This window comes from Hylobates moloch, unplaced genomic scaffold (genome assembly GCF_009828535.3).
Source record: "Hylobates moloch isolate HMO894 unplaced genomic scaffold, HMol_V3 SCAFFOLD_15, whole genome shotgun sequence".
NCBI lineage: Eukaryota > Metazoa > Chordata > Mammalia > Primates > Hylobatidae > Hylobates > Hylobates moloch.
Window position 1 is genome coordinate 86,047,747 of NW_026652290.1, and position 27,269 is coordinate 86,075,015.

At 35.7% G+C, this 27,269-nt stretch overlaps 1 protein-coding gene across 3 annotated transcripts in view; it reads left to right on the top strand.

The window, feature by feature from the left end:
* The window catches only part of SOS1 (SOS Ras/Rac guanine nucleotide exchange factor 1), a 141,591-nt gene that overhangs the window by 61,610 nt on the left and 52,712 nt on the right, over nt 1-27,269 (top strand). For all 3 annotated transcript variants that reach the window (XM_032178773.2, XM_032178774.2, XM_058429008.1), the window contains exons 3-8: nt 1,383-1,514; nt 3,290-3,454; nt 5,320-5,529; nt 8,867-9,010; nt 25,399-25,509; nt 25,590-25,688. In XM_032178773.2, coding sequence (XP_032034664.1) covers nt 1,383-1,514; nt 3,290-3,454; nt 5,320-5,529; nt 8,867-9,010; nt 25,399-25,509; nt 25,590-25,688 — 861 coding nt within the window. The remainder of the gene's footprint in view (nt 1-1,382; nt 1,515-3,289; nt 3,455-5,319; nt 5,530-8,866; nt 9,011-25,398; nt 25,510-25,589; nt 25,689-27,269) is intronic.

Genomic DNA, 27,269 nt, shown 5'->3' on the forward strand with positions numbered 1-27,269 from the left:
AAACATTTTAATTGAAAACCATGTAAGTTAGTCCTAAATATCTTGTCATTTTTGGATTAACAAGTCTGTAAAATAAACTTGGAAAAAAGAAAAGAATTCTTGTTTTGGATGTTCCCTTCTCTCCCTTTACCCCTTCCGTTTTCTCCCTTTTCACCTGCGATGCCTCCTCAATATTTTGGGCCTTTGTATTGCCTTTTACTGCGTGAGGCTGGTGTCCTGGCAAACAGCTTTTCAACTAGACAGTTGAAAAGGTTTGTAAACCCCATTTTTAACTGCTATAATTTCTTTCAACATGCTTCTAATTCCATTAATTAGAATTAAAATAACTTTATTTGGAAGCTGATTTAGCCTTGGACATAGATGAAAATTTATTAAAATTGAATGGATTACACTCCTCAATTTATAGATTTGCTCTTAAGATTTCCAAGAATCATTGTGTTCTCCACCCCTCCCTCACCACCAACGGCATCACATGGCATCACACTTTTTTATTTTCCATTTTACTAGCAAATAATAAGACTTTTTATTCAGATTTATAATTAGGATGATGTTTAATTTCATCTAGTAGTTTTTACGTACTAGTTGAATACTCATTTATTCAAAACACATGTGTAAAAGTTATGTAATAGCGACCTCTACTGGTTTTAGTCATGGTATCCTGCAAGTGGATTTTTTAAAGTTTTGAGAGGATGAAAGCGCCTTTTTGAAGTGAATTACATTAGTTTAATAAGGAAAGAAATTCAGCTGTGATAGTAACCTGAGTTCTTTCACTCTCAGTGGAAATTTTAACTAAAGAATTTCTGGAAATTAAATTGAAGTATTTTGTTAAAAACGAATGACTATGAGAGGACTTTAAAGAAACTACAACGTATTAAAATTGCTGTCACCCATGCAAACCATTTCTTTCCATGATTTGTAAATAGTTTTGGAGTGCCTTTGCATGGTGGATAAAGAATATTCATAGAAGTTTCAATTGAAAAATGCTGCATGTAATTAGTACTGAAAGTAAGGACAAGTGAGTGAGAACTGGATTTAGATATTTGCTTCTTGATCTTGGGTGTTGTTCCTTGAAGTTTTATACAAGTACTATTTAAAGTAGCTTCTACTCATTCTTGTAATTAGCTTTATCACAGTGAAGTTGAAATTCAGGATGTGATATTCCCCCTAGATAATAGAAAGAATGTTTAGTCTCTTATTGTCTAATTAAGGAACTAATACATTGACAATTACTGTTTTCTCTTAGCTTCATATGTTTGTAATGTAAATTATACCACATGTGAAAAGCTCTACTTTTGGTATTCTTTGATTTTAAAAGTAAATTTTAAGTGAAGAGCACTATTTAATATATTTTTTGCTTAGTTGTGATTTTCCTGTTTTCCAAGGAACGTGTTCAAAAAAGTTTCCCTCATCCTATTGATAAGTGGGCAATAGCTGATGCCCAATCAGCTATTGAAAAGAGGAAGCGAAGAAACCCTTTATCTCTCCCAGTAGAAAAAATTCATCCTTTGTTAAAGGTAATGCTGAAATACTGCCTTCTTGCCTTTTAAGGGAAAAATAAAACCCACCATTTTTATACAATAAGAATATATTTTATGGATAATTGAGTCAACTTAAGAGTAAAATTCTCTCATTCTAAGTTTTCCAGAGATTTATGTGGTGGGAAGGGATGCGATGATAATAAGAAAATATAAACCGGGCAACATGATTTAAAGTAATTTCATATCAATAGTAATAAGCAAGTTGAGAGGACTAAGAAAGTTATTGTGGATTTTGTTTATCTCAGATGTAATTAGGACCACAAAGAGAATTTATAAAACTCCTCCTTTCTTGTTGGTTAGACCTAAGTGTTCCTATAAATCCTTTTGATGTTAATACTTTGTGTAGAGACCTCTGTGAAAAGGCTACGTGTAATCTTGGAACAAAAAGATCACCTAAACTCTCCAGTCCTGCTTATCATGTAAATAAGTCAGTCAGTCAGTTGAATCTCTATAGAACTAATGGAATAACTGCTGGAAGCTCGAATAGTGCTATTTCTATTTTAGTTAATGTAATGAACTACTATTATCTTTCACAACAAAAATATAGGTATTATAAGAATCAAAAACTTAGATGCCAGTAATTTTGTACATACTATAATACAGACAAAATACTAATACTTGTATACATTGTCTGAGTTTTATTATTCAACAAAGTTATTATTATCCACAGTTTGTAAATGAGGTGACAGAGGCAGAAAGTGATTAAGTAACTTCTAGGCCAAGTTCACAAGACTCTAAGTGATAGTGTTAGAAAGTTCAGGTTTGCTTGATGTTGTCCAAAATTTAAAGTTAAACACTTGAATGAGTTTAAGGTTGTATTTTGCATTCAGTTCTTTGAATAGAAATACCTGCCTTATGGAAAAGGCATTCACCATTCTGTTCATGATTTTCATTGGCCATATGTTGAATTGTATTCTAAGAGAATTAACAAATTGAGGTATATAAATATTATGTTAATAATCCTAAATTTTGAGTTTTATGTGCTAATCGTGAATATAATTTCAATTTATTTTAATACACCTTTATCATGATACACTTACTAGTTTTTATATACCCTAAAAGGTAAATGCAGCCTGTCTCCAATTTGTAACAAACTTCTTATTTGAAAGTTGTTTTTTTCCCTTAAATGGGTTGTTTGGAAAATAGAATTTGTATGAACAGACCAGTCCCACAAAAGCCCATATTCTCTTCGAAGTCTAATATTAGGGCTATTTAACAATTTCTTAACAGCAACCATGATTCAGTAGGACATAACATGAATTTTATTTTCGTAGAAATTGCCAGGAATACCAAGAATATGCCCACTATGGTTTTGGGGAGCTCATCTTCCCTTGGAAAAGATAAAAGTTTAAGCCTGGTAGAGATTCCTAGATACCAGTAATATATTAACTTGTTTTTTGTAAAAGAAAAAACTTGTTTCTTATAGTTACTTCCAGGTATTCTGAATTAGATAACAAAGAGCATTTGCTGCCTTCCCCAAACTTAGGCCTTCCTTTGTAGGTTAGGGATTATCTATTTGTAATCTCCGCTTCTTATTAGAGGTAATTTTGCCTTGCCTTTTCTTAGCTTACATTTTCAATAGTAATACATATATTATTCATTGTTGAACCATTTAAAATTAAATGTTGTTGGTAAGCACAGGCCTCAGGAAAAAAGTGTAAGCTAAGTTGCAAATATGTTTTTTATTTTTAATCAGTGTGTTAAATGTACAGTATATGATGTTTAAACATGCTTTTCTTTTAATTTTGCAGGAGGTCCTAGGTTATAAAATTGACCACCAGGTTTCTGTTTACATAGTAGCAGTCTTAGAATACATTTCTGCAGACATTTTAAAGCTGGTTGGGAATTATGTAAGAAATATACGGCATTATGAAATTACAAAACAAGATATTAAAGTGGCAATGTGTGCTGACAAGGTAGGAAACTGAGCTTTTATATTTTTTCTTAAGTTTCTTTTTATGACTTATTAGATGCTAACATACTATTCATATAGAATAAAATTGTATTATGTGTTGGGGAGTATCTCCAGTAACCTAATAGGGATTCAAGATACCACTTTATAGAAATAAGATATTAGATATATAATATTAAAATGTGTTTAAATATGTCATGCAGTTTTTTTCTTCTGTGCTGTTGCAAATAGGGTTAATTAATCTCTTAATAGTTAATTTCTTTTCTTCTTCTTTTTTTTTTTTTTTGAGACAGAATCTCGCTCTGTCGCCCAGGCTGGAGTGCAGTGGCACAGTCTTGGCTCACTGCAACCTCCACCTCCTGGATTCAAGTGACTGTCCTGCCTCAGCCTCCTGAGTAGCTGGAATTACAGGCACACACCACCATGCCCGGCTAATTTTTTTGTATTTTTAGTAGCGACAGGGTTTCACCATGTTGGTCAGGCTGGTCTCAAACTCCTGACCGCCTTGGCCTCCCAAAGTGCTGGAATTACAGGCATGAGCCACCGCACCTGGCTAATAGTTAATTTCTTAAAATTTATTTGGATTGAAAGATTTATAAGGTTATGGATTTACTTAAAAACAATTTTTCAAAATGTAAAACCACAAAACGATAGTTTTACTTTAGCACCTAGCTTTCTTCAGATACTACTTTGTGGTTTTACAATAATACTAATAAGAGCACTTATTGAAGGTTAAGCATATATGTGGCTTATCTCCGTTGGTCCTTATGATATTCCTCTAAGGTAAGTGATCTTATCTACATTTTATAAAAGAGAGACTGAAATTCACAGGGATAAAGAAATTGGTCCAGAATTTTCTGAGAAGTTTCAAAGCCTAGGCTTGAACTCCAGGTCTCTCTGAGTCTAAAGCTTTTAGTCATTACCTAAGGATGTTCATTTTATGAAAACAACTTTGCAGAAAGGAAAATGTTTTCTGATGAAGCATTTCATTCCATTTTCCTCATTATACTCTTACTGATTTGGAATATTATTTCTGATTACTGATTCCACTAAATTATGTTTTAGTATTTATTTGTTCTTTGAGAATGTGGCCATATAGAGTGAAAAAACCCACCTGATTTGAAGAAGAATTTGAAATGTTTGGGTATTTTTAAATGAAGACATGAATATGAAATACTTGATTCTTTTTAATGAATCAGATAAAATATTTTTGAGTACCTACTACATGTTTACACAGGGAGGAGATGCAAGATAAGTATATCTAAAACAAGGCTCCAGAGTTGATGAAGGTATACTTATATTCATGAAACAATCAGAAAGCATACAAGATAAAATATTTTATTGTGTTATAGAGATATGATGCTGTAGAAGTTCTCAAGAAGGGGAAAGATGTGTTCTAGCAAGAGTAGTAACAGTAGACTTCTTGCAGAAAATAAAAGCTTATTTTGACCCATTCCCAACAAATGTAGGAAAATAGGCCAAATAGAAGGCTATAAACATTTAAATATGAGATACTGAGGCCATGGAATAAAGTGATGATGGCAGGGTATAAAACAGAGAAAACCAAGTCAGAGAAATTAAAGACAGGATCTGGAAACAAATTGGAAGTAATGGGTTAACGAGAGACAGACAGATAAATACTAGTAGTGATAGAGAACTTTGGAGGAGTGTAGTAAGTGGTATCAGATGTCGAATTCTGTTTTAGAGAAGCTGTGGAAGGATGCTGGCAATATATCCAAGAAGAGAAATGTGCTTGTCTGCTTTTTTTTATCATTTAAGAACTTTATTCAGAGAACTTAGGGCATTTCACATCATATTTGACGAAGGCTTCATATTTTATTATACTTTTTTATATCTCTGACTGTATAGGTATTGATGGATATGTTTCATCAAGATGTAGAAGATATTAATATATTATCTTTAACTGATGAAGAGCCTTCCACCTCAGGAGAACAAACTTACTATGATTTGGTAAAAGCATTTATGGCAGAAATTCGACAATATATAAGGGAACTAAATCTAATTATAAAAGTTTTTAGAGAGCCCTTTGTCTCCAATTCAAAACTGTTTTCAGCTAATGTAAGTATCATTGTATATATGCCTATCATTGCATGTGTTGTGAAATTTGCATGACCACTTCAAATTTGAAGTTGTGTAGTTCATGATTACTAATTTGTTAATTTTTTTAAGTTGTGGGACTTAATTCATGATCACAAAGTGCTATGACAGTTTCAAGAGATTTAACATCAGAAATTAAGAGACAAAATACAAAGTAGACTGATTATGTAAGTGAAAATGAATTCACAGAATTGTCCATGTACTCCTAAGGATAAAGCTTCTTGTTTAGGTGGAAGATATTCTTGTTTGAGTCATTTGAATCATTCAACCTACACTTCATCAATGCCAACTGTATTGTCAGGTACCATGCTTGGCAGCAGGGATTCAAAGATGAATAAGAAACAGTTCCGCTGGGCGCGGTGGCTCACACCTGTAATACCAGCACTTTGGGAGGCCGAGGCGGGCAGATCACGAGATCAGGAGATGGAGACCATCCTGGCTAACATGGTGAAATCCTGTCTCTACTAAAAATACAAAAAATTAGCCAGGCGTGGTGGCGGGCGCCTGTAATCCCAGCTACTCGGGAGGCTGAGGCAGGAGAATGGCATGAACTTAGGAGACGGAGCTTGCAGTGAGCCAAGATCGCGCCACTGCACTCCAGCCTGGGCGACAGAGTGAGACTCTGTCTCAGAAAAAAAAAAAAAAAAAAAAAAAATTCCTTTCCTTAAGTTTAGTCTAGTCAAGACAGAGATATAAACTATAAATTGAAATAAAATATGGTAATTACCATATTAGAAGTATGACAGCAGTAGTATTGGGAGCACAAAGGAAGGGGCCAGTAACATTGAAACTTAGACAAAGGATTACTGATCTTACGGTAGTAGTCAAGCTAACCTAATTGGGTCCTGAAGAAATGCTGAATGAGAACAGGTGAGACTGTCATAGGAGTTACACACTGGTAATTCCTGGAACTGTAGCCACACAGCCATAAATGACTGATAGAGAAACAGTGCTCACTACAGAGGCTGGGACTGGGCTCAAGCTATGGCAATGAGTGAACATTAAAAAATAAAGGAGTAGATTATGGTGATGGTTGTACAAATCTGTAAATATATTAAAGACCATTAAATTACTTTAAATGGATACACTGCATGATTTCTAAATAATGTTTCAATAAAGTTGCTTTAAAAAAAGAGTAAAGAAGAGGCAAAGGTTTCTGAGGACACAAAAATCAAGAACCAAAATGGCCAAAAAGCACATCAAAAGGTGTTCAACATCACTAATCATTAGAGAAATGCAAATTAAAACCATGACACACTACTACATACTCATTTGAAAGACTAAAATGTAAATGACTTATAATACCAAAAGTTGAAATGGGTATGGAACAACTGCTTGTGGGAATATAAAATTCCCACATTATTTGAGGAAGTAAACTAGTATATTTTGGAAAACAGTTCGGTAGTTCTGTCTCTTTTTTTTTTTCTCTTGGAACGTAGTCTCACTCTGTTGCCCAGGCTGGAGTGCAGGACCGTGATCTTGGCTCACTGTAACCTCTGCCTCCCAGGTTCAAGCGATTCTCCTGCCTCAGCCTCCCATGTAGCTGGGATTACAGGTGTGTGCCACCACGCCTGGCTAATTTTTGTATTTTTACTAGAGGCGGGGTTTCACCATGTTGACCAGGCTGGTCTCGAACTCCTGACCTTAAGTGATCTGCCAGCCTCGGCCTCCCAAAATGCTGGGATTACAGGTGTGAGCCACCATGTCTGGCCAGTTTGGCAGTTCTTTATAACAATAAACATAAACTAACCATATTGCCCAGCAATTCTACTCCTAGGTTTTTACCCAGAAGAAATGAAAACATGTCCATGCAAAAAACTGGTTCATGAATGTTCATAGCAGCTTTATTTGTAATAGCCCCAAACTGGAAACAACCCAAATGTCCATCAGCAAGTGAATGTATAAACAAACTGTGATATGACCATACAGTGGAATGCCACTCAGGAATAAAAAGAAATGAAATAGTTACGCGTGCAACAGCATGGGTGCATCTCAGAAGTATAAGCAAAAAACTAGGCACAGAAGACATATATGATTCCATTTATTTAATATTCTAGAAAAGACATGTCTATAGAGACAAAAAGGAGATCACAGGTTTCCTGGGAGTGAGGCATAGTAAGGGTTGATGGAAATGGGGACAAGAAAACTTCTTAAGATGATGAAAAGGTTCTGTATCTTGATTGTGTTGATGGTTAGAAGGGTGAATAACTACACAAAATCTCACCAAAAGAACATTTAAAATAGGAGTTTCTTATATAAACTATGCCTCAAAGTTGACTTGATAAATATAGTCACTGATAAAAAAAAAGAAATCAAATAATAGTAACCAATTTTAATTTAAATACAAAATGGATATGGTTGCAGATTCTGCATTGCAACTAACCCTTAAGAAACTACCATTTGTTGAATTTTAGTATAGTACCATAAAAGGATAGTCACTCTATTTATATGGAAAGTCCAGAATAGGCAAATCCATAGAGACAAAGTAGATTAGTGGTTGCCAGGCACTGGGGAGAGGAAAGGAATGGAGAGTGACTGTACTGGGTATTTAGATAGCCACCTTCCAGAAAAATCATAGGGTTTCTTCTTGTGGTAATGAAATGTTCTAGAATTTGATACTGGTGATGACTGCACAACCAATATTGAAAACCATTGATTAGTAACTACGCTTTTAACAAGTGAATTTTATGGTATGTGAGTTTTATCTCAATAAAATTTACACAGAGAAGCTAGATTTTTCGTATACTTTGAAATAATGTAGCACAACAGATTGTATGCAGAAATAGATATGAAAATCCTGCTGTCTTCTAGTACGTTATGTTAGAGATTTGCAAATGTAAAACATTGCCATTCTTCTACTAAATGTTTTTTGTTATGGCTTAAAAATAATTTGGTTACTTTTTATAAAAGTGCTATTTATGTTAACACATAATGGGTTTATTATTTTTAATGAATTTTTTTTTGAAATTTTTGGTTTTAACTTCTAATATGGTAAACATTGAAATACATAGTTATAAACAAAAGGTTTTTAGAATCTTCAATAACTTTTAAGAGTGTGAAGGAGTCCTGAGACCAGAAAGTTACATGACCACTGACCTAGAGAAATGTATTTGCAAATCGTACATCTTTGCAGGAGGAATTCTTGAATTGTCCTTTATTCATATTTGTAAGTCATTAAAATTTTTCACTGTGTCTGACATGTTAAATTTTGTGATTATAAAATGACTTATTGGCTCAAAATTTGTTTAATATTATAATAATACAGCCTCACTGAATTAATGTGTTTTCCCCCAAACAGGATGTAGAAAATATATTTAGTCGCATAGTAGATATACATGAACTTAGCGTAAAGTTACTGGGCCATATAGAAGATACAGTAGAAATGACAGATGAAGGCAGTCCCCATCCTCTAGTAGGAAGCTGCTTTGAAGACTTAGCAGAGGTAAGTACTTCAATTATATACCTGAAAAGTCTGCATAAAAGCCTACATTTACATTAAAATTGAGAGTCTTACTTCTTTCCAGCTAAAGTCATAGATACTAGTTGTTGACTGTTTATCTGTTATTGCTCCTTTTTCATAGGGTCATTGTCAGCATATGTTTCTGTTATCTTACCAAACAGAAAAAGTGGTCTCTTGTTAATTATAGAAAGACAGATACCGCCAAGGGGAGGTATTACAGCTGTCACGCAATGGCCTACTGTAAAAGGTTAAGAAATGTCAATGAATGACTATTAAGTAAGAGACCACAGAACTTGCACCTGAGGTCAGATTACTTGTGTTCCAGTCTAAGCTCTGCTGCTTATTAGGTGTGTGACCAGTGGCAAGTTATTTCATTTCTTTAAACCTCCATATCTTTTATTTGTAAAATAAGAATGATAATACAGGTTGAGTATTTCTAATCCAAAAATCCCAAATCTGAAATGCTCCAAAATCTGAAACTATTCCGACATGATGCTCAAAGGAAATGCTCATTGGAGCATTTCAGATTTGGGATTTTCAGACTCGGGATGCTGAAGCAGTAGGTATAATACAAATAATCCAAAATCTGAAATCTTAAACACTTCATTTTGAGTAAGAGATACTCGATCTGTAATCTCAGGATTTTTGTGAAAAATTAAATAACCTATCTGAAGTATTTACCTATCTACCTTCACATAGTAAGCTTACTCAGTATGTGATAACTGCATTATTATTTAGAATAGGAATGAGGTAAATAAGATAATAAGGTCCAGGACCTGGGTGATTCAAATACCACGAGATAGAAAGACAGGTAATAACTCCTCAGATATTTCAAATGCTAAAATACATGAGTCAGTCCTAATAAGTTAGCATTAAGAGTCATTCTGAGGTTTCTAGCATTTGCTGTGTTGTCACTCTAAAATCCACTCATTATGATACAGCATTGAGCTTGTAAAATTTTTTTTAATTAAGACTTTCAGGCAAAATAGAACGGTAAGTTCAAGCATCACCACAGCCCTTCCATTCCTGCTCCAAACACACATAAGTAATAAAGTATAAAAAGAAAAATGTGGAATATATATAACTAGACTTGAAAACAAGATCAGGAATGGAATAGACATTCAAGGTAGTGAGCTCTGGTATCTGGGTGTTTAGGCTCTTAAGGACAATGAATTGTTTCAAATGTGTTCCATGAAAGCCAGAGCAAGATTTCTTGCTCAAGTCCTTCCTTATAATAGGATGCTGCGAAAGTCTGCCAACCTGGTATCTACAGTAAAGTTTTCTAAAAAGTTGTGGACTTGACGTGGGGAGACAAAAACGTTGCCTTACAATAATAACTTAACAAAGTTTCCCACAACATTAAACCAATATGAAGCCTGAACCCCTAAAGTCATTTTAAGAGCAGGTTCTAGTTTGGAAGAGTGATCATAAAGGAATGGGAGAAAAAAAGGAAACAAAACATTAAGTCTCCCACTAAGAAGCATATAATACAAAATTCCAAAAAACAAGGCAAATTCTGATTCTCAGAATGATAATTAATAAAATCAGCAATTGCAACATGAATTTATTCCAGATGAAATTGATTTTGTATAACAGACATACAAAAAGTTTAAAAGAAGTTTAGGATGCTGAAAGAGATAAGTGAAGGAATATGATCTGTTTATAAAGACGATATTGTGAAACAAAAATAGGTGGAAAGGAAATGAGCAGATTTCTAGATATCAAAAGACAGAGATTTCGAGAATTAAATATACAAGCATTGAAATAACTCATGTAGTATAACATTTGCTGGACCCAGTTCAAGGATGAAATTAGTAAATTGGAAGATGGAATTGAGGACTTCACTGAGAATGTGACACACAGACCAAGATAAGAAATACGAAAGGCCAATTGAAAGTAATAAGGATAGCCGGGCATGGTGGCTCACGCCTGTAATCCCAGCACTTTGGGAGGCCAAAGCAGGCAGATCACCTGAGGTCAGGAGTTCAAGACCAGCCTGGCCAATACGATGAACCCCATCTCTACTAAAAATACAAAAATTAGCCGGGCATGGTGGTACATGTCTGTAATCCCAGCTACTCGGGATGCTGAGGCAGGAGAATCACTTGAACCCAGGAGGTGGAGGTTGCAGTGAGCCGAGATCGCACCACTGCAGTCCAGTGACAGAGTAAGACTCCATCTCAAAAAAAAGTAATAAGGATACACTGAGAGGCTTAGTATACATCTAATAGGAGTTCCAGACAAAGAGTGATGCAGAAACAATATTTGAAAAGATAAAAATGGAAAATTTTCAAGAAATGAGGACATTAGTTCCCAGATCAAAAATGAATTCCAAATATCGTTCAGGATAAATAAAAATAAACACACAGCTAAAAACATGGCAGTGAAACTATAGAACATCAAAGATAAAGAGAAAATCTTGGATTGGGCTCAGTGGCTGATGCCTGTAATCCCAGCACTTTGGGAGACTGAGGTGGGTGGATTGCTTGAAGTCAGGAGTTCAAGACCAGCCTGGCCAACATGGTGAAACCCCATCTCTACTAAAAAATACAAAAATTAGCCAGGCATGGTGGTGGGAGCCTGTAATCCCAGCTACTCAGGAGGCTGAGACATGAGAATTGCTTGAACCTGGGAGGCGGAGGTTGCAGTGAGCTAAGTTCACGCCACTGTACTCCAGACTGGGTGACAGAGCAAGACTCTGTCTTAAAGAAAAAAAAAAGAAAATCTTAAAAGCTGTTAAGACAAAATATTTTGCGAAGGAACTATAATTAGAATGGCAGCACGTTTCTCTTTAACAACAGAGGTTAACAGTCTGTTGAATAATATCTTTAAAGTACTAAGGTAAAATAGGATTTTCTACCCAACTACAGTATTATTCAAGAATGAGGACAAATTTTAAAATAATAAAGTTTGTAGAAGAAAGCATAAGTGTTCTTCATGACCTGTGAAATACACAAAGATTTCTTAAACAGGACACAAAAGCACTAACCATGAAAGAAAATAATTGATAAACTGGACTTCATTAGATGTAAGAATATCCATTCATCAAAAGACAAAATTAATAGAATGAAAAGGCAAGCTATAGACAGGAAGATAATATTTGTAATATACATAGCCAATGAAAGACTCATATCTGGGGTATATTAAGAACTCCTGGCTGGGCACGGAGTTCTGGCTCATGCCTGTAATCCCAGCACTTTGGGAGGCTGAGGTCAGTGGATCACTTGAGGTCAGGAGTTTGAGATGAGCCTGGCCAACATGGTGAAACACTGTCTCTACTAAAAATACAAAATTAGGCGGGCATAGTGGTGCGTGCCTGTCCCGGTTACTCGGGAATCTGAGGCAGGAGAATTACTTGAACTCGGGAGGTAGAGGTTGCAGTGAGCCAAGAGCACACCACTGTACTCCAGCCTGGGCGACAGAGCGAGACTCTGTCTGGAAAAGAAAACAAATGAAAAACCCAAAAACAAAATAACTCCTACATGCCTACAAATCAATAACTAAAACTTCAGGGTTTTTTTTATTTTGTTTTTTAGAAAATAGGCAAAAGACTTAAGTAGGTACTTCACACACACAAAAGATGCTCAACATTGTTATTCATCAAGGAAATGCATTTTGAAACCATGGAGCAGTTGGAAGTTACTTGCTGGTGGGGGCTAGGGTGTAATTTGGTACAGCCACTTTGGAAAACTGTTTGGCATATCTACTAGAGCTAAGCATACAATGTACCCTGTGACCCAGCATTTTAACTCTTGGGCATATACCAAACAAAAATGAGTGCTTATGTTGACTGAAAGACATATTTAAGAATGTTCACAGTAGGTTTATTCATAATGGATAATTAGTGGTATATTCACACAAGAAAATGCTATCTGGCAATAAAAAAGAATAACTGCTGATAAAAGCAGCAACATAATATTGAGTATAATAAGACTCAAAGTACATACTATATTGATATATAGGAAGTTCAGAAACGTATCTTTGGAAACAGATTATTAGAATAGTGGTTGACTGGGAAACATGAAGATTTCTGAGGTGCTAGAAATGTTCGATTTCTTTATCTGGGTGGTGGTTACAGAAATGCATTGTATACATATATTAAAAGTAATCAAATTACAGACTTTATGCAAAGTTATTCCTGAATTTATCAAAAATGAGGAAAAAGTGAGGAATAAATAAAAACCATTTCAAACATACAATGACCAAGAGCGTTTACTACTTATAGACACTCATTATAAGATGCATTGGATGGTGTTCTTTAGCAAGAAGGAAAGTTTTACTCAAAGGGAAGTCAAGAAATGCAGGAACTAATGGTGAAAAAGAAATCGGTAGATGTAGGCCGGTGGCTTGCACCTGTAATCCCAGCACTTTGGGAGGCCAAGGTGGGCAGATCACTTGAGCTCAGGAGTTCAAGACCAGCCTGAGCAATATGGTGAAACCCCATCTCTACAAAACACCAAAATTACCCAGGTGTGGTGGTGCGCACCTGTAGTCCCAGCTACTCTGGAGACTGAGGTAGGAGGATCACTTGTGCCCAGGAGGTTGAGATTTTAGTGAGCCAAATCATGCCACTGTGCTCCAGCCTGGGTGACAGACTGAGACACTGTCTTAAATAAATAAATAAAAAATTAGAAAGTGTGTTGATACATTTAAAGAATTGCTGAATAGTTTTAAAAGTAAGTTTAAAGTTTTTCATCTTGGAAAGACTAAACTATATTTCTATGTATTAGTAACAAAATATACAGTATGTAAAGTGGACTTGTGTTTATGATAGAAGAATAACTTGAAAAATTTATAGATAACCGTATTTATTTTAAAAAACATTTAGGAAGATCACCAAAAGAACAGAAATACTACCTGTAGCTTATAATGTACAGATAGGGAAAAAGGAACTATAGTAATTTTTTTTATCATTTTCACTGATAATAGGAAAGAATAAATGAAGCAAACAAAAACAATGATAATGAAGATAAAATGATATGATATAAAAAAATCCAACTACATTAGTAACTCAGTATATACAAACTGATGAAACTCAGCCTATTTAAAGAGAGTAATTATATTTGATTTTTAAAAATTCACTTTAGGCCTGGCGCAGTGGCTCATGCCTGTAATCCCAGCACTTTGGGAGGCTGAGGCAGGTGGATCACAAGGTCAGGAGTTTGAGACCAGCCTGGCCAACATGGTGAAACCCGGTCTCTACTAAAAAAAAAAATACAAAAATTAGCTGGGCATGGTGGTTTGCACCTGTAATCCCAGATACGCAGGAGGCTAAGGAAGGAGAATTTCTTGAACCCAGGAGGCAGAGGTTGCGGTGAGCCTAGATCATGCCACTGCACTCCAGCCTGGGCGACAGAGCAAGACTCTGTCTCAAAAAAATAAATAATAAATAAAAATAAAATCCACTTTATGCAGCTTATAAAAGATGTTCTTAAAACAGAACCACAGAAATATTTTAAGATAAAGGGATGAAAAATCATAACATATAAAAACTAATCAAACCTGTATACCAATATTAATTCAAATTAACTGATAAAATTACACAAAGTAAGCACTGAGGAAGAAAAAAGAGAAACACTTCCTAATAGTAAAAGGGATACTATCATGAAGATACAACAACCATTAATGTGTATGCACCTCATTATAAAGCCTCAAAATATAATAAGTAGAAACTGACAGAATTATAAGAAATGAAAAAAAATTGCTATCATAGGAAATTTTAACAGGTCTCCATCAGAAATTAACAGATCAAACAGAAAAAAGATTAGGCTACAGAAGATTAGATTAACACATTTGATTTTACAGACACACACACTCTCTCTCTCTTTCTCTCTCTCTCTCATTCACTCACACTCAATTAGCCCTCCATATCCATGGCTTCCGCATCTGTGGATTCAACCGACTGTGGATTGAAAATATTTTTGGGGAAAACATAATTTTATCTGTACTAACAATGTTGAGCACATTACAATACATTACATCAGGGTACATTACAATACCCTAAACAATACAGTATAACAACTCTTTATATAACGTACATTATATTAGGTAGAAGTAATATAGGGAATCCTCTGAAGGTTATATGCAAATACACCATTTTATATCAGGGACTTGAGCATCCCTAGATTTTGGTATCTGCATGGGATCCTGTAATCAATCCCTCACCGATAAAAGGGACAACAGAGTGTGTGTGTGTGCATTTGTGTGTACACAGTCATCCCTCAGTATATGTGGGGAATTGGTTCTAGGACTCCCTGCAGATACCCAAATCCACATATGCTCAAGTGCCACATCAGCCCTGCCAAACTTGCATAGGCCCCGTGGAACCCATATATACAAAAAGCCAGCCCTCAGTATACAAGGGTTTCTCATCCCACAAATACTGTATTTTTGATCCTCATTTGGTTGAAAAAAATCTGCATATAAGTGGATCTGTGCAGGTCTAACCCACGGGTTGTTCAAAGGTCAACTGTATATATCTTAATACTGTTGCCTTGAGGATTAAGTTTCAACTATAAAGTTTGCCGAGAGAAGTTTACAGTTTTACACATTTTTTGAAAAAGGAATAATTAAAAATGAATGAGTTAAGCTTTCAACCCAAGAAACAAGAAAGATAACAGGATACACCTAAGAGAATAATATGTAAGGAAGTAACGGAACAGAATTAATGAATTAGAAATTGATATAACAAAAGTTCTCATGGCTGATCAACGGGAAAAGGAAACACAAATACTAGATGTGATCTCGGCTCACTGCAACCTCCGCCTCCCAGGTTCAAGCAATTCTCATGCCTCAGCCACCCCAGTAGTTGAGATTACTGTGCCACCACTTTCGGCTAATCTTCATATTTTTAGTAGAGACAGAGTTTTGCCATGATGGCTAGGCTGGTCTCCAACTCTTGGCCTCAAGTGATCTACCTGCCTCGGCCTCCCAAAGTGCTGGGATTGCATACGTGAGCCACCGTACCAGGCCTGTTTTTTAAATCATGGAAGAACACTAATATCCACTTCAAAATGTTTTAGAACTGTAATGAAATAACCTTTAAAATATGTGAAAGAGCAGCATCAATGTCCTAAGTTAAAAAACATTAAAAAATGAATAGTCAAAAGTGTATTTTAACAAATGACTTGCGGCATAGACCAGGTGTTGTGAGTGCTATGGTTTGAATGTGTCCCCATATTTTATGTATTGGAAGTTTAATCTGTATATATTGATTGGAGGTGGGGCCTGTGGAGGTAATTAGGATTAGATAAGGTCATCAGGGTGGGGTCCCCATGATGGCAGGCCTGTTTTTATAAAAAAAGGAACAGACCTGAGCTGACATGCTGTAGTCCCCTTGCCATGTGATGCCCTGCACTGCCTCAGGACTGTGCAGAGTCCCTACCAGCAAGAAAGCCCTCACCAGATGCACCTGCCTGTCTTGACCTTCTAGCCTCCAAAACTGTGGTAAATAAATTTCTTTATGAATTACCCAGTCTCAGATATTTATTTATAGCAACAGAAAACAGCATGTGACAATGAGTTTTGCCAATCTTCAGGAAACAGTTAATCTTACTCTTTTGCAAATTGTTCCAGTGAATAGAGACATGAAGGGTAACTTATCAGGATTGTATGAATACATTATCAAAACTAGATAACGACAATACAAGAAAAAACTATGAGACATTCTCAGATACCAACGAAATGGCAATGAAAAATCAGTTTATGATACAATAAAACATATGTCTAAATATATATCTTATGATGTTTACTCTTATGTGGTTTGAGATTTTAAAAAGTTTTAATATAGTATTCTACTTTAGTAGGTTAAAATCTCAAGAAAAAGAGTTTCATAAAATTAAACATTCATTCATGAATTTCTTTAAAATGTTGGGCAAACAAGGAATAGAAGGGAACTTTCTTAACCTAATAAAGGACATTTACTAAAAATCTGTAAGAGATATAATAGTGGTTAAACTATAGCAAAACTAAGAAACTAGAAAAGAATACCACCATCACCACTTCTGTTCAGCACTCTAATAGCACTACCCAATACACAAAGACAGAAAAGGAATAGACAAGACAAAGTTGTCCTATTTGTAGTCAATATAATTATCTATCTATATAGCAAACTCAAGAAAATTTATATAATATTAAACTAGTTGGCAAGTTCATTATAGCTGTTGGGTAAAAGATCAGCCTGTAAAAATTGGTAGCATTACTGTGCTCAGTTATAGTCCATTGAATATATAATATTTTTGAAGACCGCATTCACTATAGAAATCAGACCATAAAGTACCTGGAAGTAAACCTGACTAAAGATACACAGGACCTTTGTTTTAAAAAAAAAATCATAAAATTAGCTGGGCATGGTGGCTCACTCCTGTAATCCCAGCACTTTTGGAGGCTGAGGCGGGCGAATCACAACGTCAGGAGTTTGAGACCAGTCTGGCCAACATGATGAAACCCCATCTCTACTAAAAGTACAAAAAATTAGCTGGGCATAGTGGCGGGCACCTGTGGTCTCAGCTACTCAGGAGGTTGAGGCAGGAGAATCACTTGAACCCGGGAGGCGGAGGTTGCAGTGAGCCGAGATTGTGCCACTGCACTCCAGCCCGGGTGACAGAGTGAGACTTCATCTCAAAAAGTAAATAAATAAAATTAGATTCATAAGGAATATCTGAATAAATGGAAACATATACTATGTTCATAGATGGAAAGACTCAGTACTGTAATGATACCAGTTGTCCCCCAGATAATCTACAAATTTAGTGCATAGCAAGCTGATCCTAAAATTCACACGTTAAGAATGAGGAGCAAAAATAACAATTTTGAGGAAGAACAAGTTGAGCGGACTTGTTCTTGTCCCCTCAAGTACTTGTTAGGTAAAGTAACCATTAGATAAAGTCTTGCCATATATTAAAACTTACTATGAAGCCAGAGTAAACAAGAGTGTAGTATTGGTGCAGGTAACAATTAGGTAGCAGAACAGAATAAAGAGCCCTGAAAAAAATATATACATAGATATTCCTCCTGATGTGTGACAGATATTACATTAATCAGTAGAGAAAGAATGAACTCATTAATAAATGATACTGGGTCATACCTGGTTAAATGGAAAAAAATTCATTCCATAACACATATAATTCACAGAAAGTACTCAACAGATTAAAAATCTAAAAATGAAGAGTAGAACTTCAAAAGAAAATATAGGAGAACATATTTATGACTTTGACATAGGAAGATTTCTTAACACATAGAGTAAACCAGAAAGGAAGAGATTAAGTTTTAAAACTTCTGTTCAAGAAAAGACACCATAGTTATAAGGGAAGCACAAATGAAGTTGGAACCGTGTACCATATCCGAAAATTAATTCAAAATGGATCAAAGACAATGTTAAGATCTAAAGCTATAAAACTCTTGGAAGAAAACAGGTCTGAATCTTCGATTTGGCAAAGAATACTTAGATAATGCCAAAAGCACAAGCTATAAAAGAAAAAGTAGATAATTTGGACTTCTTCAAAATTAAAAACTCTGTGTTTTAAAGGACACCATCAAGAAAGCAAAAGACAGCCTACAGAAAGGGAAAAAATATTTGCAAATAATATTTCTGATAAGAGTAGTATTCAGTGTATATAACAAAAAAAACCCAATTTAAAAATGGGCAAAGGGGGCCGGGCACGGTGGCTCACGCTTGTAATCCCAGCACTTTGGGAGGCCGAGGCGGGCGGATCACGAAGTCAGGAGATCGAGACCATGGTGAAACACTGTCTCTACTAAAAATACAAAAAATTAGCCGGGCGTGGTGGCGGGTGCCTGTAGTCCCAGCTACTTGGAGAGACTGAGGCAGGAGAATGGCGTGAACCCGGGAGGCGGAGCTTGCAGTGAGCCGAGATCGCACCACTCTACTCCAGCCTGGGCGACAGAGCAAGACTCCATCTCAAAAAAAAAAAAAAAAAAATGGGCAAAGGATTTGAACAGATGTTTCTTCAAGGAAGATATATAAATGGCCAACATGGTACATTAAAAAAAGCTCAACATCATTAGAAATTAGGGAAATGCAAATCAAAACCACTATGAAGCCTGGGCAACATAGTGAGACCCTGTCTTTACAAAAATTAGAAAATTTGCCCAGGATGGTGGTGTGCACCTGTGGTCCCAGCTACTCGGTGTCAGGGTGGGAGGATTGCTTGAGCCCAGGAGGTTGAGGCTGCAGTGAGCCATGATCACATGATTGCACTCCAGCCTGGGTGACAAGGTTAGACTCCATCTCTAAAAGAAAAAACATTATGCAGTACCACTTCGCATCTACTAAGATGGCTAAAATTTAAATAAAGGGAAAGTAACGTGTTCATGAAGATGTGGAGAAATTGAGACCCTCGTATTTTGCTGATAGAGATATAAAACAGAGCAACTGCTTGGAAAACAGTTTGCTGGTTTCTCAAAAAGTTAAACAGAATTACCATATGATCCAGAAATTTCACTCCTAGGTATATACCCAAAAGAATTAAAAGCAGAGATTCAATCATGTACTTGTATGCCAACATTCATAGCAGCAGCATTCACAATAGCCAAAAGCTGGGAACAACCCACATGTCCATCAACAGATTGAATGGTTAAGTTAAATGTATATGGTAAATACATTACAGTAGAATATACAGTGGAATATAATTCAGCTTAAAAAGGGATAAAATTCCAATATATGCTACAACATGGATGAACCTTGGAAACGTTATGCTAATAAAATAAGCCAGACACAAAAGGACAAATATTGTATGTTTCCACTAATATGAGGTAACTGGAGTAGTCAAATTTATAGAGACAGAAAATAGAAGTTACCAGGGGTTACGGGGAAAAGGCAATCATCAGTTACTGTTTAATGGATACAGAGTTTCAGTTTGGGATGATAGGACAGTTGCACATTGTCTATTAATGTCACTTAATTGTATACTTAAAAATGGCTAAAATGGAAATTTTCATATGTATATTTTACCACAATATAAAAAAATTAAAAGGGAGTGTGAAGCATGCTACAACATGGATGATCTTTGAAAATGTAATGCTGAACGCAAGAAGCCAGTCACAAAAGACTACATATTGTATGATTCCATTTACATGTAATATCCAGAATAGGCAAATCCATGGAGACAAAAAGTAGATTCATGGTTGCCTAGGGTTAAGGGGGTTTAGGGGATTGGGAGGTAATAGCTGAAGAGTGTGTGATTTCTTTGAGGAGGTGATAAAAATATTCCAAAATAGATTATGATGATAGTTGCACAATTCTGTTAAACTAAAAATCATCTAATTTTGCCCATTAAATGGGTGAACTGAATGTATATGAATTATATCTCAAAGCTATTTTTAAAAACTATCAATTTAACATGTAAAGTCAAGCTAATAAAAATGGTCAAAAGCTATTAATAAACAATTCTTAGAAGAGAAGATACAAATAAATGGCCCACAACCATAAAAGTAGATTCTCAACCTTACTAGTAATCAGGGAAATACATATAAAAATAACACTGGCATAGTCTCACAACATCAGGCTAACAAATTTTAAGTCTGATAGTATCAAATGTTGACAAGGAAGTGAACAACTGGGAAAAATCACCACTGCTAAGTATATAAATTCATATAATCACTTTGGAAAGCAACTTCCCCTTCTAGTTTACATGCTCTAAAAAATATTCATGCATATGTGCACACTAAGTTATACAGGCATACCTAAGAGATAGCGTGGCTTAGGTTTCAGACTACTGCAATAAAGTGAATATCACAATAAAGCAAGTCACTATTTTTTTGGCTTACAGTGCATATAAAAGTTATGTTTACACTATCCTGTGGTCTAGTAAGCATGCAATAGCATTATGTCTAAAACAACATACATACCTAAATTTAGAAATACAGCTAAAAAATGCTAACGATCATCTCAGCCTTCAGTGGGTCATAATCTTTTTGCTGGTGAAGGGTCTTGCCTTGATGTTGATGGCTGCTGAAGGTTGGGGTGACTGGCAGTTTAAAAAATAAGCAACAATGGGGTTTGACACAACTGTTGGCTCTTTCTTTTATGAAAGATTTCTGTGTAGCTGGTGGTGATGTTTGATAGCACTTTACCCACAGTAGAAATTCTTTCAGTATTGGAGTCAATCCTCTCAAACTCTGCCACCGCTTTATCAACTAAGTTGATGTAATATTCTAAGTCCTTTGTTGTCATAAAATTGTTCATAGTATTTTCACCAGGAGTAAGTTCCATCTGAAGAAACAACTTTTTTTTTTTTTTTTTTTTTTTTTTTGAGACAGAGTCTCATTTCGTTGCCAGGCTGGAGTGCAGTGGTGTGATCTCGGCTCACTGCAACCTCTCCCTCCCGGGTTCTAGCAATTCTCCTGCCTCAGCCTCCCGAGTAGCTAGGACTACAGGCGTGTGCCACCATGCCCAGCTAATTTTTGTATTTTTAGTAGAGACAGGGTTTCACCATGTTGGCCAGGATGATCTCGATCTCTTGACCTTGTGATCTGCCTGCGTTGGCCTCCCAAAATGCTGGGATTACAGGCGTGAGCCACCGCGCCCAGCCAAGAAACCACTTTCTTTGTTCATCCATAAGAAGCAAATTCTCCATTCAAGTTTTATCATAAACTTGCAGCAATTCAAGTCACATCATCAGGCTCCACTTCTAATCCTATTTCTGTTGATATTTCCACCACATCTGCAGTTACTTCCTCCAACTGAAGTCTTGAACTCTTCAAAGCCATCCATGAGAGTTGGAATCAACTTCTTCCAAACTCCTGTTAATGTGGATATTTTGACCTTTCCCATAAATAACGAATGTTCTTAGTGGCATCTAGAATGGTGAATCCTTTCCAGAGGGTTTTCAGTTGATTTTATCCAGCTACAACAGAGGAATCACTATCTATGGCAGTTACAGCCTTATGAAACATATTTGTGAAATAATAAAACTTGAAGGTCAAAATTATTCCTTGATCCAAGGGCTGCAGAATGGATGTTGTGTTAAGAGACTTGAAAACAACAAATCTCCTTGTATATCTCCATCAGAACTCTCAGGTGTCTAGGTGCAATGTCAATATTTTGAAAGAAAAAAATTTTTTTTTCTGAGCAGTTGCTCTCAATAGTGGGCTTAAAATATTCAGTAAACCATGTTGTAAACAGTTGTACTATCATCCAGGCTTTGCTGTTCCATTTATAGGGCACAGCCAGAGTAGATTTAGCATAATTCTTAAGGGCCTATAATTCTTAAGGGATTTTCAGAATGGTAAGTGAACACTGGCTCAATAATAATGGTGAAGAAGTTTGAAATATTTCGACACACAGACGAAATTAGCACATGCTGTTGGAAAAATGGGGCCGAAAGACTTGCTTCACACAGGGTTGCCACAAATCTTCAACTTGTTTAAAAAAAAAAAAAAAAGGCAATATCTGCAAAGCACAATAAAGTGAAGCACAATAAAGTGAAGTGTACCTGCATACCAAGTGCAAATTACAGAACGTTTTTTTATAATTGTGAAGAACAAGAAACGGTTATCTATCAGTGGAGAATGGATTAGAGAAAACTGATATATTCATACAGTAGAATATTAGAGAGAGTTTTAAAATAAACTGAAAGGAACTGTATAATCAAAATAGATAAATCTTGAAAAAACTTTGAGTATAAAAAGCAACTTATAGATGAATGTATACATTATATTTATATAAAGTTTGAAAGTATGCAAAACAACACGTTGCTTTGTTTCTTGATACATATGTAATTATGATATAAAAATGTACATGGGAAGGAAAAGATTCAAATTCAAGGTAATGACTACCTCTGGTGATCAGCAGGAGATAAGCTTATGAAAGGGAGCCTAGAGGAGTTAATTACATCTATATTGTTTTATTTCTTTTCTAAAAAGCTGAGGCAGATATTATAAAATGTTGAGCTTTTTTGAGTTCGATGGTGGGTATAATTAGGTTAGGCTGTTCTGTACTTTTCTGTCAATTATGTGCATTGACAATTAAATTTTATATTTCCTATGAATATTGTTACATTTTAGCCAATGAACCTATCATAAAATCATCTATTAACTCATACCAACTCTCAGAATTGCTTACCATTCTAAAAATTTGTCTTTAAGAATAAAACTTTGTGAAGAGAGTTTGGATTCTTTGTTAATGGTTGATTTTTTTTTTTTTCTCTTGAGATTAGCTATTTCAGAATGATAGTACTAGCTGCTACCATTTATGCAGTGCTTACTCTGTGCCAGACACTATTAAAAAGCACTTTACTTATATCTCATTTAGTTCTGTAAACAACCCTGTGAAATAATTATTATTCACATTTTCAGTGGGAAACAGGCTTAGAGAAAGTACATAGTTCATCAAAGGTTACACAGCTAATAAATAGTAGGGTTAGAATTGGAATGTGCATCTCTATGACTCCAAAACCCATGCTTTTAAGCCACATTGTAAAGCCTTTTCTTTACCTGTAGTTATAAAAATTGTATAATAAATTAGCGCTTATTGAAAGGGGAGGAGGGCAAACATGTCTGTGGCATATGATCATTTCTGGATTGGAAGAGACCTAAGCTATAAGCATCTCTTCACATTTTTAGTCTTCTCTCCCATCCACTGTATTCATGCCTGACTCCATCCTCTTGTTATTTTTGAAACTTTACTATCAATTTCTTTAAAACATAATAGACTCCAATTTCTGGTGTTATATTATGATAGCAATTTTTAGTTGAGAATAAAGTTGAAGGAGTTAAAAATTGGGAAGTCACCTAGGAGCCAGCTCAAGGAATCCAGTATGACTTGGAAGTTTACATGCCATATTGCAAAATGCAACAACCAGAACTCACGTCTCCTGGTTTCTGATCTGGTGGTATTACTATTCAATCATTTCTTAAAAAGCAATCTGAGGCCAGGCGCAGTGGCTCACACCTGTAATCCCAGCACTTTGGGAGGCTGAGGTAGGAGGATCACTTGAGTCCAGCAGATCAAGACCAGCCTGGTCAGGCCGGGCGCGGTGGCTCACACCTGTAATCCCAGCACTTTGGGAGGCCGAGGCGGGCGGATCACGAGGTCAGGAGATCGAGACCATCCTGGCTAACATGGTGAAACCCTGTCTCTACTAAAAATACAAAAAAAATAGCCAGACGTGGTGGCGGGTGCCTGTAATCCCAGCTACTCTGGAGGGTGAGGCAGGAGAATGGCATGAACCTGGGAGGCGGAGCTTGCAATGAGCCTAGATTGTGTCACTGCACTCCCGCCTGGCCGACAGAGGGAGACTCCGTCTCAAAAGGAAAAAAAGAAAAAAAACAACCAGGGTGGTTAACATGGCAGAAACCCTGTCCCTACAAAGTACACAAAAAATATAACCAGGCACTGTGGGGTGTGTTCCTGTGGTCCCAGATACTCAGGAGACTGAGGTGGGAGGATTGTTTGAGTCCAGGGGGCAGAGGTTGTAGTGAGCCAAGATTGCACCACTGCACTCTAGCCTGGGTGACAGAGTAAGACCAAGACCCTGTTTCAAAAATAAAAGCAATCTGAAAAATAACATTAAGGGTGATTTAATTCATAACCACCTTTCATTGTTTCATTCCCTTCTGCCTTTTTCTACTATGCTCCTCCACTAGATGTCCTATTCCTCTTGCTAGAATTACCCTTTATGGAAATGAGCTCATGCTAGAATCTAGAGCACCATTTTCATAATAGTTTTATACCAGGAATAGAGCACAAGATAGAAGAGTAGCAACTCTGTTTCTCCTGCTAAAATCAAGATACCTACTCTCTTTTTCCGCAGTAATCTTCAAAACCAGTAGATTCTGGTGTTTTTAACTGAGCCATTAGAATTTAGTTTATTGATTGGTGACATTAATGATGGCAAAATTTTGGGCAGTTCGGATTTTGTTTAATTGTTTTGTGAAATTATCACAATGAATTTTAGATGACATGAACTGTTACTTCTGGTTTATAGAATATGAAAGTACATGTCCACCACTGAGAACTATAAAAACATGTCTGGCTTCAGTATTCTAAATGTTTATACCTTACCTAGTTGTACATATCTATATTCTTTGTTGTTCAAGTTAAGCTTTGTTTTCTAGAACCAAAAGTCTGCCGACTCTTATGGCCGTGTTTATTGATAATACTCTACTGGAAACCTTTAATGAGAGCTGTTACATAAGGATTCTATTATTCATCAGAAATAACTGATTTACTCTCTTACTTGAGAATATTGGGACCTTTTCTATTAAAATCATAATTAGTAGTCATATAATTTTTGTTTAAGACTTTCAAAGAAATACATAATTGTGCTCGCATAGTCGTGCCCCATAATTAAATCTTTCTGTGTTTGTAATGGTAGATTATTTATGTTTTACCTTCTTTATTTTCTAAGGAACTGGCATTTGATCCATATGAATCGTATGCTCGAGATATTTTGCGACCTGGTTTTCATGATCGTTTCCTTAGTCAGTTATCAAAGCCTGGGGCAGCACTTTATTTGCAGGTATAGTAATTTTTAAATCAAGATGTACAATGTCTGAAAAGTAAACTTAAAAAAAAAAATTAAATCACTTTTTTTTCTAGTCAATAGGCGAAGGTTTCAAAGAAGCTGTTCAATACGTTTTACCCAGGCTGCTTCTGGCCCCTGTTTACCACTGTCTCCATTACTTTGAACTTTTGAAGGTAAGAAAACTCTTTATTGTTATTTATAACATATTCAAGTGTGAATTTTTTTTGCTACTTCATTTGTAAATTATTATGTGAGTACCCTGCACATTAGTGTGTTTCTGTTTTCTTTTTCCAGTTAAGAAGCAAATGGAAATCAGTCTGCAAAAGGGTAGCATATTTTCTCGTTCTAGTAGTGAATTTTATTTTTGTTGTTTTTTAATTTTTTGTTTTTTCTTTTTTCTTTTTATTTTTGGTTTTTGTAGTGAATGTTAAAGCAATTGTCAGATATTTTTATCTTGTACCTTTACTTTTTGTTTACATGGCTGATTCTTTGAAAACAACCTTGGATTTATGCATCGCAGTTTCCATTTGGGGACCTCAGCAGACTCAGGGACTCAGTGTGAGGATAAGGGAGCCAGTGTGAGGATAAGGCCAAAGTAATGGGGAAGGTTAGTTTACCTGACTTTCATAGCTCAAGTTTGCAACTATCTGTATTAAACTGTTTATCATTACTTTAGAAACAATAAATTTATATAATCTCAGTAAAAATTGCCCATTTGATCACAGTTCAAAATATTAAGCACTGACTGAAAGGAAAGGGGTTGTCTCTTTTTTCTTTTCCTATTATATACTGAAATTAAATAAAAGTCTGTATAAATTATAATTCAGTAGTGTAGCTCAAAGTGATATTCTCTCTACCTTTAATGGACTAGCCTTGTAAAGACAAAAGAAGACATGCATCAATAGCATTATTATTTCTTTAGCTTTCAAATGAGTATTTGTTTCATCAAAGAAAACTTCTGTTTAGTATCATGATTCTTTTATGGAGAATATATTACTGGAAATCATATAGTTTGCAGATGATAAAATAGGTTCTCTGTAATGAATCAATGAATGAATAGAAGGTCTGTGAATTTATTAACAGTAAACTGGAGGAACTTTCATCCTTACATTTTCTCAGGTCTCTGCATAGTAGTCATTTGGAATTCAATTTGATTTCTCAATTAGGAATGTTTACATTGAGAAAGGACTAAGGGAGTTAAAAGGTATTTTTAATCACTAGGCAGAAATGACAAAGCTCTTAGCAATAGCATACCATTTAAGTTCTTTGGAAATACAGGATGAGTATCTTAAGAGGATAATCAAGAGAGGAAGCATTTAGTATGTAAAATCTTTAGAAAGAATTCATTATTACTAACTATAGTTATAATGGGACATTTACACACTGTTTTGATATATAGAATTTTTCTTTGTAATGGTTTCTCTAATAATGGGATTTTTTTTTTTTACCTGAGCCTGTAATGAAATTCAGAAAGATTCAAAGGCCATATAAAATTTTAAGGCTGTTATCAATTTATAAATAAAAACAAGAAGGCCAGGTGTGGTGGCTCACGCCTGTGGTCCCAGCACTTTGGGAGGCTGAGGCAGGAGGATTGCTTGAGCCCAGGAGTTCAAGACCAGCTTGGGCAACATGGCAAGACCCTGTCTCTACAAAAATAAAAATAAAATTAGCTGGGAATGGTGGTGCACACCTGTGGTTCCAGCTACTCAAAAGGCTGGGCAGGAGGAACACTTGAGCTCGGGAGGTGGAGGCTG